General features: G+C 41.6%; 1 protein-coding gene across 1 annotated transcript in view; it reads left to right on the top strand.

The window, feature by feature from the left end:
- The window catches only part of bin3 (bridging integrator 3), a 29822-nt gene that overhangs the window by 11288 nt on the left and 5106 nt on the right, over positions 1–13428 (top strand). Inside the window, exons 4-7 of the mRNA XM_034597091.1 lie at positions 1215–1276; positions 2886–3022; positions 8063–8103; positions 12913–13054. Coding sequence (XP_034452982.1) covers positions 1215–1276; positions 2886–3022; positions 8063–8103; positions 12913–13054 — 382 coding nt within the window. The remainder of the gene's footprint in view (positions 1–1214; positions 1277–2885; positions 3023–8062; positions 8104–12912; positions 13055–13428) is intronic.

The following is a 13428-nucleotide window of genomic DNA, read 5'->3' as shown; positions in this document are numbered from 1 at the left end:
AAGGATTTATATTTACCCTTTTATTTATTTGTCTTGTTTTATTTTGAAATCTTTTATTTTTTACCCTATTAACACTTTGTTATGGAAACAAACAAAGGTAACTTAAAATGACATAACAGATCACAATCTAATCTGTCTGTCTGTCTGTCTGTCTGTCTGTATGTGTGTGTGTGTGTGTGTGTATGTATATATATATATATATATATATATATATATATATATATTCTACGTTTATGTCCTATCAATAAGAAAATATCATTTAAAAAAGAGTTTGGGGTTCATTCTTTGTTTGCCCCACTCTGTAGGATAAACAGTGTTAACAGTCAATGTCAGTGCAGCAGAGAACCAGTCAAATTTGTTTCTTTCATGCACCTGTGAGAGTACCTGAGTATATACCTTTTTTTTTTTTAAACTGCCAAAACTCTGTATTTAGAAGCAACCTGCTTCCATTTTTGTATTTCAGCTCCCAAACAGCCATATGTGTGTGACTGGTGTGTTTACATTTTGTGACCTTTGGACACAGCGTCCCCACCAGAGACCTGACGTTACACAGCTATTGTCTATCTAGTTAATATAATCCCTCAAAGCAATGATACAAATGAAACCCCATCACATTCCCTTTTTTCATCAAACCAGGAGAAGTGATATGAAAGCAGTCTCAGGGGAGATTCTAAACCCTTCATTTGCCGTAATTGATATAATGAATGGCATGTGTTTTCAGCCTCCATAGTTTGGTAATTGCCATTTTTAACACCCATCAATGGAATGTGTGCAGGGGAATGATTGAAGACAATAATGCTTCTGAACGCAAATGTAGTTGACAGCAACAAGAACGATTCCCTGTGTTGTTAATAAGCTAACAGATGTTATAATAACATTTTATATGGAATCAATGAAATGTGTAATTCCTTCTTGAACCTTTTTATACACTCATTTCCTTTTCTGGGTTTTTGATTCGGTGCTTTCTATGTCCATGTCAATGTAGCTTTAGTGAATTAAATAAAATAATGAAATATATATGTAATATATTATTAGATTATGATATGCTGTGGACTTGATGTACTTTTGTCACAATTTTTCCTATTCTACTTCTGACATTGCGGTTGTTTTTCAAATGTATTTCACTTCATGTTTCCCATTGTTGTCAGGACCACTGATGCTTTATTATCATAGCAGAAGCTTTGCTGATCATCTCTCCTCTTCTTGTCCTACAGGCTGGAGGATCAGACGAAAAAGCTTCACAAGGACATGAAGAAAAGCACTGAGGCTGATTTAGGTGTGTTCTGCACCCAACCTGTGTTACCGCCTGGTGTGCAATTGATCTCCACTTGTTCACCAACATACTTGATGTTGCTTGGCAGGTTTTTTTTCATGGCTAGAAAGACGCCTGGTTGTCTTGGTTTGTTTGGTGGTGCGTCAGCTCTCCGAACAACTTGACAAATGAAAGCGCAGGCCTCCGCCTTAATCATTTGTATAGGTTTTTATAGGTTATCATTGTGTGCAGGTTTTGGATTTATGAGTGGATCTTTTTGTGCAGTGTTCGGTTAGGGCTTGATTTGTCTTCCATCTCTGCCTTCATTTATTCATACATTTGTCTGCCACAAAAACCATGTTTACTTTTTATTTGCTTATTTGTTGGTTTTGGAGTTGTATATTTGGGAAGTAGCAGTACACATGGCCTGCGGTTAGTCGTCAGTTGTGAGGGTGGAGGAGTGGAGACGGATGGAGGAGTGGAGACGGATGGAGGAGAGAGAGGCTTCTTCATTTCCTCTCCTTTGTGCTCGGGAATATGGATGTTTGCATCATCAAAGTGTCGTAGCTGTCAAGCCCTCATTATCGTTAATGGATTCCATCTGTCGAACAGGTCCCGTCTCCACCAACTGCTACCAAACAAAGAACTGGACCTACTCTGCATGTCAGCACTACATTAAATACACTGCTTTCTATATCGGAGAGCATTTATCAAGTCAAAACTATTGAACCCACTGAAAATTGGCTGTAGAGGGACCATAATATATGTTAACGGCCGTTCCTGTTCACAGTTTCAGTCAGGCTTAGTAAGAAAGCGGCTGAGATAATTGCTTTTCATGCTGACAAATTGTTTCATCTGTTTCAGGCACAGATGATAACAAGTGACATAATTTCACTTATTTACACACTTCTGCAAATAACAAAATCATTACCTTGGGGTCAACTTTTGATTTTCATAAACTTATAACCAACGTGTCTCTCAATCATCTCAGGCAAAGGTCAAATCAAGCAATTTGTTACTTGTCAAAAAAGAGATGCAGAAACATGACACCCCAATAATTGATCGGTTGAAAATTGGTCTTGAGAGAATCCACAGTGTGAAAAGAGACCAGTGACTGTTCCAGATCCCTGTGAAGCTCATTTTCACCACAGCCTCTCCTGTCGACTTGTGTTCCCGCCAGTGCAGCTCATTTATTTTGACAGTGAAGCCATAATCTGATATATGCTCTGTGTCTAAACAAAGTGGCAAGAGTGCAGATTAACAGTAATTGGTGCTGTCAGTGTAGAAACGCTGTAAAGATTCTTGGTGCTCTGGTGAATATTCAACACGGCAGGCAGCCCCACCACCCCCTCAGATTTTTTACAATGGGGGCTGCACTGTGCCATTTTACTTTTTGCTCACTTTTGAAAAGCCTACCACAAGCAAATACACATACTGATGAAACGTTTAAAGCCTTAGTGTAATCCACAGAAGTTACCCCCCGTGGTTTGAGAAAAATGTAAAAACATGTCTTTAAATTTGATTTATAAAAAAAAAACTAATAATTTCTGTGCTGTAACCTACATGATGGCCTTTTCACAAAGCTATTTAACAAAGTTTTAACAGTGTTCTCTGCTTTGTATGTTTCTGCCAGCCATGTCCAAAGCAGCAGTGAAGATCTCTGCAGACCTGCTGAGTAACCCGCTGTGTGAGCAGGACCAGGCCTTCCTGGAATCCATGAAAGTTTTAGATACGGCCATGAGGAGGATGGACTCCTTCAACCAGGAAAAGGTCAGACTCAAACCGTTTTCTACACTACCTGGGATCCTAAAAAAACAAAAAACGATTTTAGAGCGCTTTAATAAAACTACAAAACAGACCCATGTGGAACTAATAACTGATCGTCTACTAACACTTTTATCTGAATTTATCTCGGTACACTTGGCTTAGCTTTGGGAAAGACTATGGATACCTGCTGTCTTTATTTCATTAGCTATGGTCTAAAAACATCTTCTTTCTTGTCTTCTAGGCTCTTGTCATTGGTATTAAACTGTAATCAGATGAAATGTTTTTACTGAGACATACAAATTACAAAACTGCACAAGTTTCTGTTCATAGTACATGTTTTCATATCTGTCAATATTGTGCAGCCTGTCAACTAAAAACTACCCGTATGTCTTTCCTTCTGCTGTTTTTGAAAAGCATCTGTGGCATCATCCTCTATAAGCTCAGGGTACTGGGTATCAGCTGTGAAAAGTGATGCATTTGTGACTCACTGGAGTCTAAAATAACTCATACAATAGAAAGGCCTTTTCTTAACTGGAAAACATGCCCTACCGCAAAATTCACAGAAGTAACTCTGTTCCCTGCATGTGTAGTGGACGAGTGTATTGCTTGGATTACTTATTGAAACAAACATTTGGCTTCAGTTCAGCACTTGTCTTACATTGACGGTTCACACCATATCTTCATGAAAGGTTGCAGCAGAAAGTCAGTTATTTCCTTCTCTTTTTTTTATGGAGAGGAGCAGCTGCCATGAGCTTGAATTTATAATACAGAAGTCCTGCAGCATTACATTTCTGTTGGTGTTAACACTTGATGAAAGAGCAAGCAGGGAATCACCAAAGATTCAGACCAAGCCAACAAGCTGACTGACAATCTGACAGGCAGAACCAAACTGACATTGCCATCCGGAAAATATGGTCCTACGCATTTTTTGTGTGTATTAAGATATTTAGAGTATTTGTTGATTTGCAGTGTCTCTTGTAATGTTTGTGTTTTTCACACTTGCATGTTTTGTCCTAAGGGGCAACCATAGAAATCCAGACATGTCTTTACAGAACACTAAGCAATCTTCTAGTGCTCTCTCTCTCTCTCTCTCTCTCTTATTGCTGTACTCTGTTAAGATCTCTGCTTTGGCTGTCAGGCCTCTTCAGATTATTTGCCGGGTACATTTCAGTTTTTGATTAGAATCATTGCCACAGGTAGTTATAATGTGAATCATAGTGGCACCGTATGTGTGCATCCTCAAGGCACTGCACTGTGAAGGGTAGACTTTTAAAGAGGGAAAAAATACTGCAAACAACACAGGAGATCGCACCAAGGCATATGCCGATTGACTTTTTTCCATCTGTGTTTTCTTGACTCATTGCCCCGCTGTTAGGTGTTCTGGGCTTTTCACATTTGTTGCCTTAAAATATCTATTTTCTTTTCATATTTTGTTGTGAACCAGAATGATTTCATAACCTCTTCAACAACAAAAATCTAATGAGTTGAGAAGATGAATACCTTTTGTAAAAGAAAAAAAGAAAAAAGGTGGATCTTTTTTTATTCCATTGTAAAATTTTAGTGTACTATCTCACAGAAATGGCACCATCTGGAAATGTACATATTAGGTTCAGAGTTGATTTATATTTTCTCTGAAACCTTCCTGTGAACTGGACTTTCCATTGCAAATCAAACCATAACCTCTTCCCAAACATGTGTGAGTGAAGCAGCAACCAAAACTCTCATAGAAGTGTTTTGAGGTTCCAGAAAATATTCTTAAGCTATGCAGAGCAAGTTGCTTGGTAAGATCTTTGTATTTGAAGTCTGTAAATAATTTTTTTTCTTCCTTGATAGAAAGCAACCTAAATGTCAATCAGAATCTAAATATCACTAAATATATTAAATATACTAACTGTGTAAGGAGGAGTTTTAGCAACTAGAAACCACTTTTGTTTCTTTCCTTTCTTCTTCAGCTCAACCATACCAGTCATTCAGACTGGTTTTCTCACAGCTCATCAAATTTTACAGGAGCCGTTTTGAGTGACCAGACAAAGTAGAATGTGGGTTGGACAGAGCGTGTGGGTTTGTGACCCCGGGTGCGTATGTTCCAGGACTTGGCTTGGTCGAGTGCCCAGAAGAGCACTCCTGCCAGTTTGACTGTTTTCAGGATGAAGCTTTACATTCTTTAGATTTTATACAAAATCAAATTAGCTTTTTTTTCAAATTTTCACTGTCTTTGAAATTTTAAACAGTGCTGCCATGCTCACTTGCCTGTCAATTGATATATTGGATACAGTAAATCCACTTCTTTCTTTACACGTCATTTGAATATCACAGTTTGAAGGATGACTCCTTCAACATAAAAGTCTTCTTTTTTCCTCCTGGCTAAAATTGTAAGCCTTTTCTCTGGTCAGTTATTTGTCTCTGAATGTTGGCCTTGTGATGGACTGGAGACCAGGGTGCACCCCACCTCTCGCCCAGTGTTAGCTGGGATTGGCTATAGCCCACACAGGACCCTCAAAGGATAAGTGGTTAGATAATGGATCTCTTGGGTACCCTTGTCAACTTATCCCTGCAGGATCGACGCAGAGCCTATAGTGCGGCCTACACCATTCAAAGAAATTGTTCTTCGTCAAAAAGCTTGTCTGTGGTTAAGTTTCTATGTTGGAGCCACATTTTTTTTCCTTTTACTAAAATTAATGCAACACAGAAATAATTGGGAAGATGATGAAAATGACCATTGAACTATTTAGGTTGAGTATTGTTTTTGTTTTTTATGATATGGAAGAGGCATGGTTCCCAGTTGACCAATCACAGTTGTTGCGGCCTGTTTCACGGTGATGTGTAGTTACATTTCTAGGAATGTGCACATCAGGGTATGTGACTTTGTGGGACCTACGACATCAATTTCAATCCAGAAGTATAAATCGGCCTTCAATCATCTCTCAGTATAATGGGATTTCGGTTTCTAGTAGCTTAGGGCATATTGTCTTTACAGTGTATAGTAGGTGATCTATTTTCTGTCTCCACGGTGTATATGTTTCCTCTTTGGCTCTTTGACTGGGATATGTTTGACAGTGATTCAGTTGGGCATTTATATCCCAGCCGAGTTTCTCACTCGTGGAGGACAACAGTCACAACTGTATTGACTTGACTTGGTTGTATGTTTTTTTAACACACTTTGATCCAGAGTGGATTTTGACAGCTAGGTCACACCTGAGTTTCTGTGCACTTCTTTCAGTCTTACTGAATAAAAGGTCCTCACTGTAACACAACGTTCAGGTCCAGGTTTGCGCTGGATTGGTATATTTCCTTTTTGTAAAGTGGCTAACAGAGAGCTAAAGGCGAAATAGAGAGAGTGAGAACTTTTTGGTCAGTCTGCTATGTGGAATATCACCTTGGATTTGCTAGGTGTTTAAAATCCAGCACAGCTCGCTCGAACACTATTCGAGTATCTCCCTTCAAGCTGACTGTTGATTCTGACGGCACCAACAGCAAACCCTATTGCTCCAGCAAAACAGACACAAAAGCATCCACCCTTTGCTCTTCTCCATGTTGAGACAGGATGTTCTGCCTCAGGGCTCGCAAGTAAGAGAGCCAGCAGATAAAACGTGCAGCGATAATGAAGGCAGCAGTGGCCCAGGTCTGTGTGTTTATTTCTGGGGCTGAGGAGGGCGCACAGCCCCGCCGGCACACTGCTGCCGAAGCTGAGCCCCAGTGTACATGGCGGCAGCACAGTAGAGGATGCTCCGTTTGGAGGGATATTGATTTCCTCTGCGATCTGTGTGTATTTTTGGGAGGCCTGTGTGCCGGGATGGCCTCTGCCCCGTGACTCACTGATGGAGACTGCTACTTGAGCACCGGCCTCAGGCTCTGCGGGGCCTCCAAGGAATACCCCCCCCTTCTCTCTCTCTCTGTGGGAAGGGGCAGAGGGTAGAGGGCACCAGCTTGCTTAAGCAAATCTGCCGCTGTTGCTCTCCCTCTTCGCTGCATGCTCTCACCTTAAAAGCAGCGGCACAGCTCAAGTCGGGGAGGGGTGGTGGTGGTGGTGTGAATATGTAAAACAAAGAAAATGTGTATTCCCATGTACTTATTTGTTATTGGTTCTCTATTTTCCCTCAAACCACAATCAACCATTTTGTACTTGGAAATCTGCCCGTGTGAAACAGTGAGCATCGCTGTATGTTCTCATAGATGGTCAGGGCATTTTTACAAAGCGCAGCTGCGATCCTGCCTCCTTGTTGTTGTGTGATTGACTGTCCTTCCAATAGCGAGTGAACATATGATTAGCGGAGCTGCTCACTGTTCTCATGCAGCTGTCACTTCACATCTCGCTGCTTTAGTTTCTCCTTCGTTGCTCTTAGCGTTTACTCTCCGCTCGCCTCGATTGCTTGGTTAACTTCTGTTGTGCTGGAGACTGTAGTAGTAAAAGTCGTTTTGAATCTGCAATGTAAATGACGCTGGAAACTTTATTAATTGTGCGCCAACTTCTGTCAATGAGACTTGGGGCTGGAGGCCTCAAGATGAGATGTTCATTTACTTCCATTTAACACCCCCCTTCCCCTCCCTCCCTCCCCTGTTGGTTCTGGCAACCAGAAGGAGAATGCAGGAAAATATAAACTGTTATTGTTAAAATGTTTGCTTGCAAAGAACTTTCATCTTGTAAGGCAGCCCGCCCTCCACAGGATTTGAAATCAGTTGGGCTTTGCTTTCATGTCCGTCCCCTGACAGTTCCATCCTTTTGTATCGTCGGCTCAATGAATATTCAGGGGTTTCTCCTCAGGGCTTGTGTACAATAAAAGAGTCAACGTCATGAAAGTTTCTTTGGAAGCCCCCCCTCCCCTTTTTTTATTCTTGAGTGCTCAGTTTGAAATAAACACGAATGTTGATGTTTGTGCAGTGGCATTACTTTGCAGCTAATGAGCGAGAGATGTAGAAGCTATTTTGTTTCGAGTTAAATTTTGATGTAACTCAATTTGACAGTGAATAACAATTCATAAAGTCCCTTCCTTGATGTAGAGGTGCTTATTGCTTACATTAATTGTTGTTCTTTTTAAATTACAGGTCAACCAGATCCAGAAGACCGTTATCGACCCTCTGAAAAAGTAAGTGTCCGTTTTGATATGTGACTTTTATTTTTACTGCTGTATTTTAAAGGTGGACTCTAAATGATCTGTTTACCAGATCAGTGTCAAATAGTTATTATCGATAGTTTTCACTTTTGTTTGGACCAGCGCAAAGGTAGATTTTTTTCACGTAGGACCAAACAGTGGTTTAAGATACATTGCACAATCAGAGAAAAGTGTTGTAAAGGCAATTCAGTTCAGTTTTGTGGCTTAATTTCCCTGATGTAGTATTGGACATATCTGGGCAGATTAAGTCCAGTTCATGATTTTACCTTACTCTGCTCCTCACACTTGTAGTGTGGTAAGTACAGCCACAGTGCACGAGCTCAGAGAGGCCTGCTGTGTAGTAATGCAGTTTGTAAAAATTGTGCTGGTGGTGCTGCTTTGGTGTCGGTAGTGCGTCTGGAAGAAAGTTTATTTGGTTCTTATTCCTAATACTCGCCCCCATCTGAGCAGCCAGTGAGTGCTATTCCATTCCTTAAGCCTACATTTTTTAAACACACGCGCACACACACATGCAAACACAAACCAGAGGTACTGAAGGGAGTGGTTGGACTATCCCACCCGTCTTCCGGAGAACTTGTTAAGGTTTTGCTTCCTCCTCTTTGCTCCTCCCAGGAGATTAACCATATGCTTTGTAAGAGAGCAATTGCATAGGTTTTCTATTACAAGCTTGTGTTGAACTTTCTGCCCCATAAACTTGTAATTTTTAGTAACTTCACTTTAGTTACTAACAAGTAACCAATATGAAGAGATTCCTCTGTAAAACGTGTGTGTGTGTGTGTGTGTGTGTGTGTGTGTGTGTGTGTGTGTGTGTGTGTGTGTGTGTGTGTGTGTGTGTGTGTGTGTGTGTGTGTGTGTGTGTGTGTGTGTGTGTGTGTGTGAGAAGCCCTCTCTTCCTTGTGTGCTCTGGTGGCGGAGCAATGACAGGATGGAATGGTTCTAATTTCCTCTTCCTGGTGGGCGGCAGGCGGACGTGTGGGCAGGCTCAGAATATGGCAAAGGGCCCAGCTTCCTGGGCCCAGAGGATTGGATGAGGGGGAAAACTGTCTCAGGACAGTGCGCACACAGAGACACACGCACACACACATCAACACGTAGATACACAAACACCTACCCATATTTTGTCAGGGGCACGGTCTCACAAGGAATGGTATTTTAGACCATAAAGTTTAAAGGCATTTACATGATTCGGAAACCAAGCGGAGTAAGAAAGTTTATAAACGTGTTTTAGAGCCAAGCTAAACTGACCTCATCATTAACTTTTTACCTCCTCAACAACACGGCACTATTAGTTATTAGTTTATGAAAGTGTCTTCTTTAGAAAACTGTGACACAAAAGCTACTATACTTAAAAGCGTCCATTAAGATTCCATTAGTCCTTCACTAATGAATATTTTTCATTTACTTAGTCTGAAAATACTCTATCGCTGATCTTGTTTTATTGTAAAGGAAATTAGAGAAAGAATGTTAATGTTAATGGAAGACCTTGAATAGGTTGTGTGTTTTTGTGTGTTTGGTATGTTATTAAAGTGTCCATGTGTGACTGCTATTTAATATTTTGGCATCCATCCTTAATACTTAGTGTGGTAAAATGAACAGTAAACACACACAAAAAGATACAGCCCCCTCCTCCTCCTCCCCTCTGTCTCTTTCTCTCTCTCAGGCCCAGACGTAAATTTCATCCCCTCAGCGGGGGTCACTGAATGATATCACTGTGTTTATGTGAGGGGAGGGGAGCGCAGCACAGCGCAGCGCGTGGGCATTGAGGAATTTGTGTTACCTAGCCCTTTCTGCTCCGTTGCTCTTTTGGGTGAGTTAGAAGTCGAGCCTGTTTTTTTTACCTCTGCCTTCGGTTCAGCTACGACTGGAAAAGCCACCTTCACCCCTCTCAATCAGGAGGAAGATCCTGCCGCTGGGGCAGGTAGTGAGAGGCCTAGAGCCAATAGTTGCATTTGGCCTTGGCTGTGGGGCTGGTGCCATTTTTGGGGCAGGGGCAGTGATTGGATTCGGTCTCATTTTGGTGTTGAATTTTGGAATGGAGGTTACGTTTTTTTACACTCCAGATGTTTGCTATGAAGTTATCAATCTTTTTCCCCCATCTGGTGTATCGGGTATCCAGGCTGCGTGAGCTGTCTTGAGTTTTGATCAACAAAGCACAAGGCAAGTTGCAGCAGATCCAACTCCTTCTGGTTTCTGCCGAGATAAAGGTGTTTCAGCTGGCATGTACGTCACACACTCTTTCACATGGCCCACTGCTCTAAACCATTTATACAACAAATGGTAGTAATTTTATATTCACAGCAAGCATGTTCAAACAAAACCTGCCACTTGATGTAATCTTGTCTGGCAATCTTAGTTCTTCATCTGAGTCTGTGGCAGAGTCCCATATTTTAGTGGTTTATAGTGTGTTTTGCAGTAGTGGGTTATGTGACGGTGATAGTGAAGTGGGACAGCCAGTGTCTTAGACTGAGGGTGTCTAGACCAGACTTGGGCTTGGCTGACGGGTCAGACTGGCCTGTCTGTGGATTGGCAGCTGCTCATAAACACACTCTCTGGTCCAGACGCTATTTCCATCCAGCCTGTTGACCACACCCTGACCTGTCACATGGACAGTGGTGTGCCCTTGGCCTCGTGTTGCTCTCAACCAACACAGGACCTCATTCAAACGAGGCTGACCACAAATGCAGACCTAGCTGGCTGACTGGTAGTTGTCCAGCCGAGGCCAGGACATCGAGGGAATGTCCAGTTTCTGGACACTTATAGACCAGACTATCATAAAAAGAATATATAGTCACCTACAACCATGGCCATATTCTGCTGTATATCCTTGTGTGGGAGCCTTTGGCAGAGCTGAGTTACTGTAACTTCTGTACAGAGCCCTGAATGTAACAGACAGGTATCAACAGCAAGGACTGAAAGGACAGGAGTGGGTTAACCCTCTTTGTTTCTAGCTCTTCCTCCTTCTTTTGCACCATCAGAGGCCCTCAAATGTCTTTGTGTGCTGAAACATGGCAGTTGCTGGCAGTGCTGTCCCACTTCAGAGCCGCATACCATCATGTGTCATGAGGAAATTGCATGGTTCAGGCAGGTGAAGCATGCAGGTGAAAACGTGATCAGCCATTGTGTCGTCTTGAAGTTGACTCTTTGGGTTGTGATCAGCCAATAGGATCGAACTAGAGAGCAGTCATGTCTAGAGGGTAGTTACATAATCCCTCGGCACTTCAAGTATGTGTACACTGGAACAGATAGTAGACTTGAGGATCAGCATCCACCCCTGCCATAAACTGGGCCAAAGTGGTATTTTATAAATAGTGGTGGAGCGTGGGCCGCAGGGCTGGGCTGAGCTGAGCTCTGTGATGTCACTCCATAGTTACTAGACCACTCCTTACTTAACTTCCTGTCGGAAACAATCCCTGCTTGTCTGAGACTGCGCCTCAGTTTGCGTCACTTTCTACTCTACCCCCCTCCTCCTCTCCTCTCGTAGTAAGATCACGGGCAGACACAGCCGTAATTTCACAATCAGTTCACTGCTTCTCAGTGGTTCCATCATCTGCTGCACAGAGCAGGGCAAGGGTTGGCGTGGAGAGGAACGTTGACCAGGAAGCCCACACATATTGTGGCTAATAACACTATATAGGCAGAGACACACATAATAAACTATGGTAGTAGTGGGCCTCCACACTTGATGAAGTGCATTAAAAAAAGCTGCATCTCAGGCTTCATAACAGTTTTTATGACATGTAGCAAACACCTGTGTGACTAATCTTGTCACTGGTTTGTGTTTACATGTTGGAAAGGACCCAAATAAATCGTGCTCTTGCTTATTTAGTAATGATTACTGGGATTCATTTCTGCCATTTAAACAGCTTTAAACAGTGATACACGTCTCCATATTTAAATATTGTAATTTTATTGATGTGCTCTGTTACACATGACATCTATTGCACTTCTGTCCGTCCTGAGACTCTTCCTGTGGTGTCTGTTTTTTTTCCTCTTAACTTTTTTCCCCCTAACTCTTATTGAGGGATAAGGACAACGGATGAAATAAAAATATTAAATCTTTTGTTTTTTTTAAATAAGGAAAATGGAATATAAATACCTCACTTAAAATAACTAATGTAATGGCATTTACTGCATAATTTATATTAATGCTGAATACATTTGAGGATACTTTAATATTGTAGTTTAGATGTTATTAGTCATCCAAGCGTTATAACTTGAATTATTATATATTTTTTATTTAATACTATTGGGTTGAATATTTACTGTATAACAATATTCCTGCTTCCCATTAAACGCAGCCACAAAACCAGTGCAACAAGTCCCAGGATGAAGCTCAGACTCCTGTTGCTAAGTTACAGATGAATGTTTCCCTATTTTTAGTGCTGAAGACCAGGATTCTCGTTGCAAGAATATATTTTCATTTGGAATATGATAATTGTCACAAAATGAATTGTTTCATGCCATTTTGAACTACAGTAATTAGATAATAGATTAGAGGAAGCTTAATGCAGAGCTGTCCTCTGGGGTTTGAGAGTACCTCTACAATAAGATGTTGAGGAGAGGGGTTTTATTAATTCATAATGACTTCTATTAAGATGGGATGCAATGCAGAATGCATGTCTACAAATTTCATTGGAAAGTTGTTTTAATGATTTCTGGGATAATTTTTTCCTAAGCATTTATGTACTTCTGTGTGAGTGCCTGGGTAATTTGTGCTTGTGTGTGTGTGTGTCCCATTGTCTTTGTCAAAGATGGCTAACGCTGTTCGTACCTGTCTTGCAGGTACAGTGGCGTCTTCCCCAGCCTCAACATGGCAGTGAAGCGGCGGGAACAGGCGCTGCAGGACTACAAACGGCTGCAGTCCAAAGTGGAGAAGTATGAAGAGAAAGAAAAAACGGGGCCCGCTATGGTCAAACTACATCAGGTAACTGTGGTTTAAAGCCTGCATGGCTGCACGTGTTGGTCCACTCGAATGCTCCCTCTATCTGCCGAGGAGCAGAGTTCACTTGCTCTTACATGTTGCTCGTATTGTGAATTGAGCGGAATAAGTGGAAAAAGACAAATGCTGACTGGATATGAACAAAAATAGTTGAGCACATGCATATTGTACATGTGCGCTCCTTCACCCACGCAAGCTACCAGGCTCTCAAGTAGTGCCTTTTCAAAAAGGCAGTGCTGCACATCTACAGGCACGTAATTGAGAATTGTAAACACACACACACACAAACGCACACACATGCACACATACGCACACACGCCATGAGGCCACTACAGAAGCACACACATTCACAGATAACG

The sequence above is a fragment of the Hippoglossus hippoglossus genome, chromosome 9 (genome assembly GCF_009819705.1).
Source record: "Hippoglossus hippoglossus isolate fHipHip1 chromosome 9, fHipHip1.pri, whole genome shotgun sequence".
NCBI lineage: Eukaryota > Metazoa > Chordata > Actinopteri > Pleuronectiformes > Pleuronectidae > Hippoglossus > Hippoglossus hippoglossus.
The sequence above is the reverse complement of the archived record's forward strand: the minus strand, read 5'-3'. Positions and strand labels throughout refer to the sequence as shown.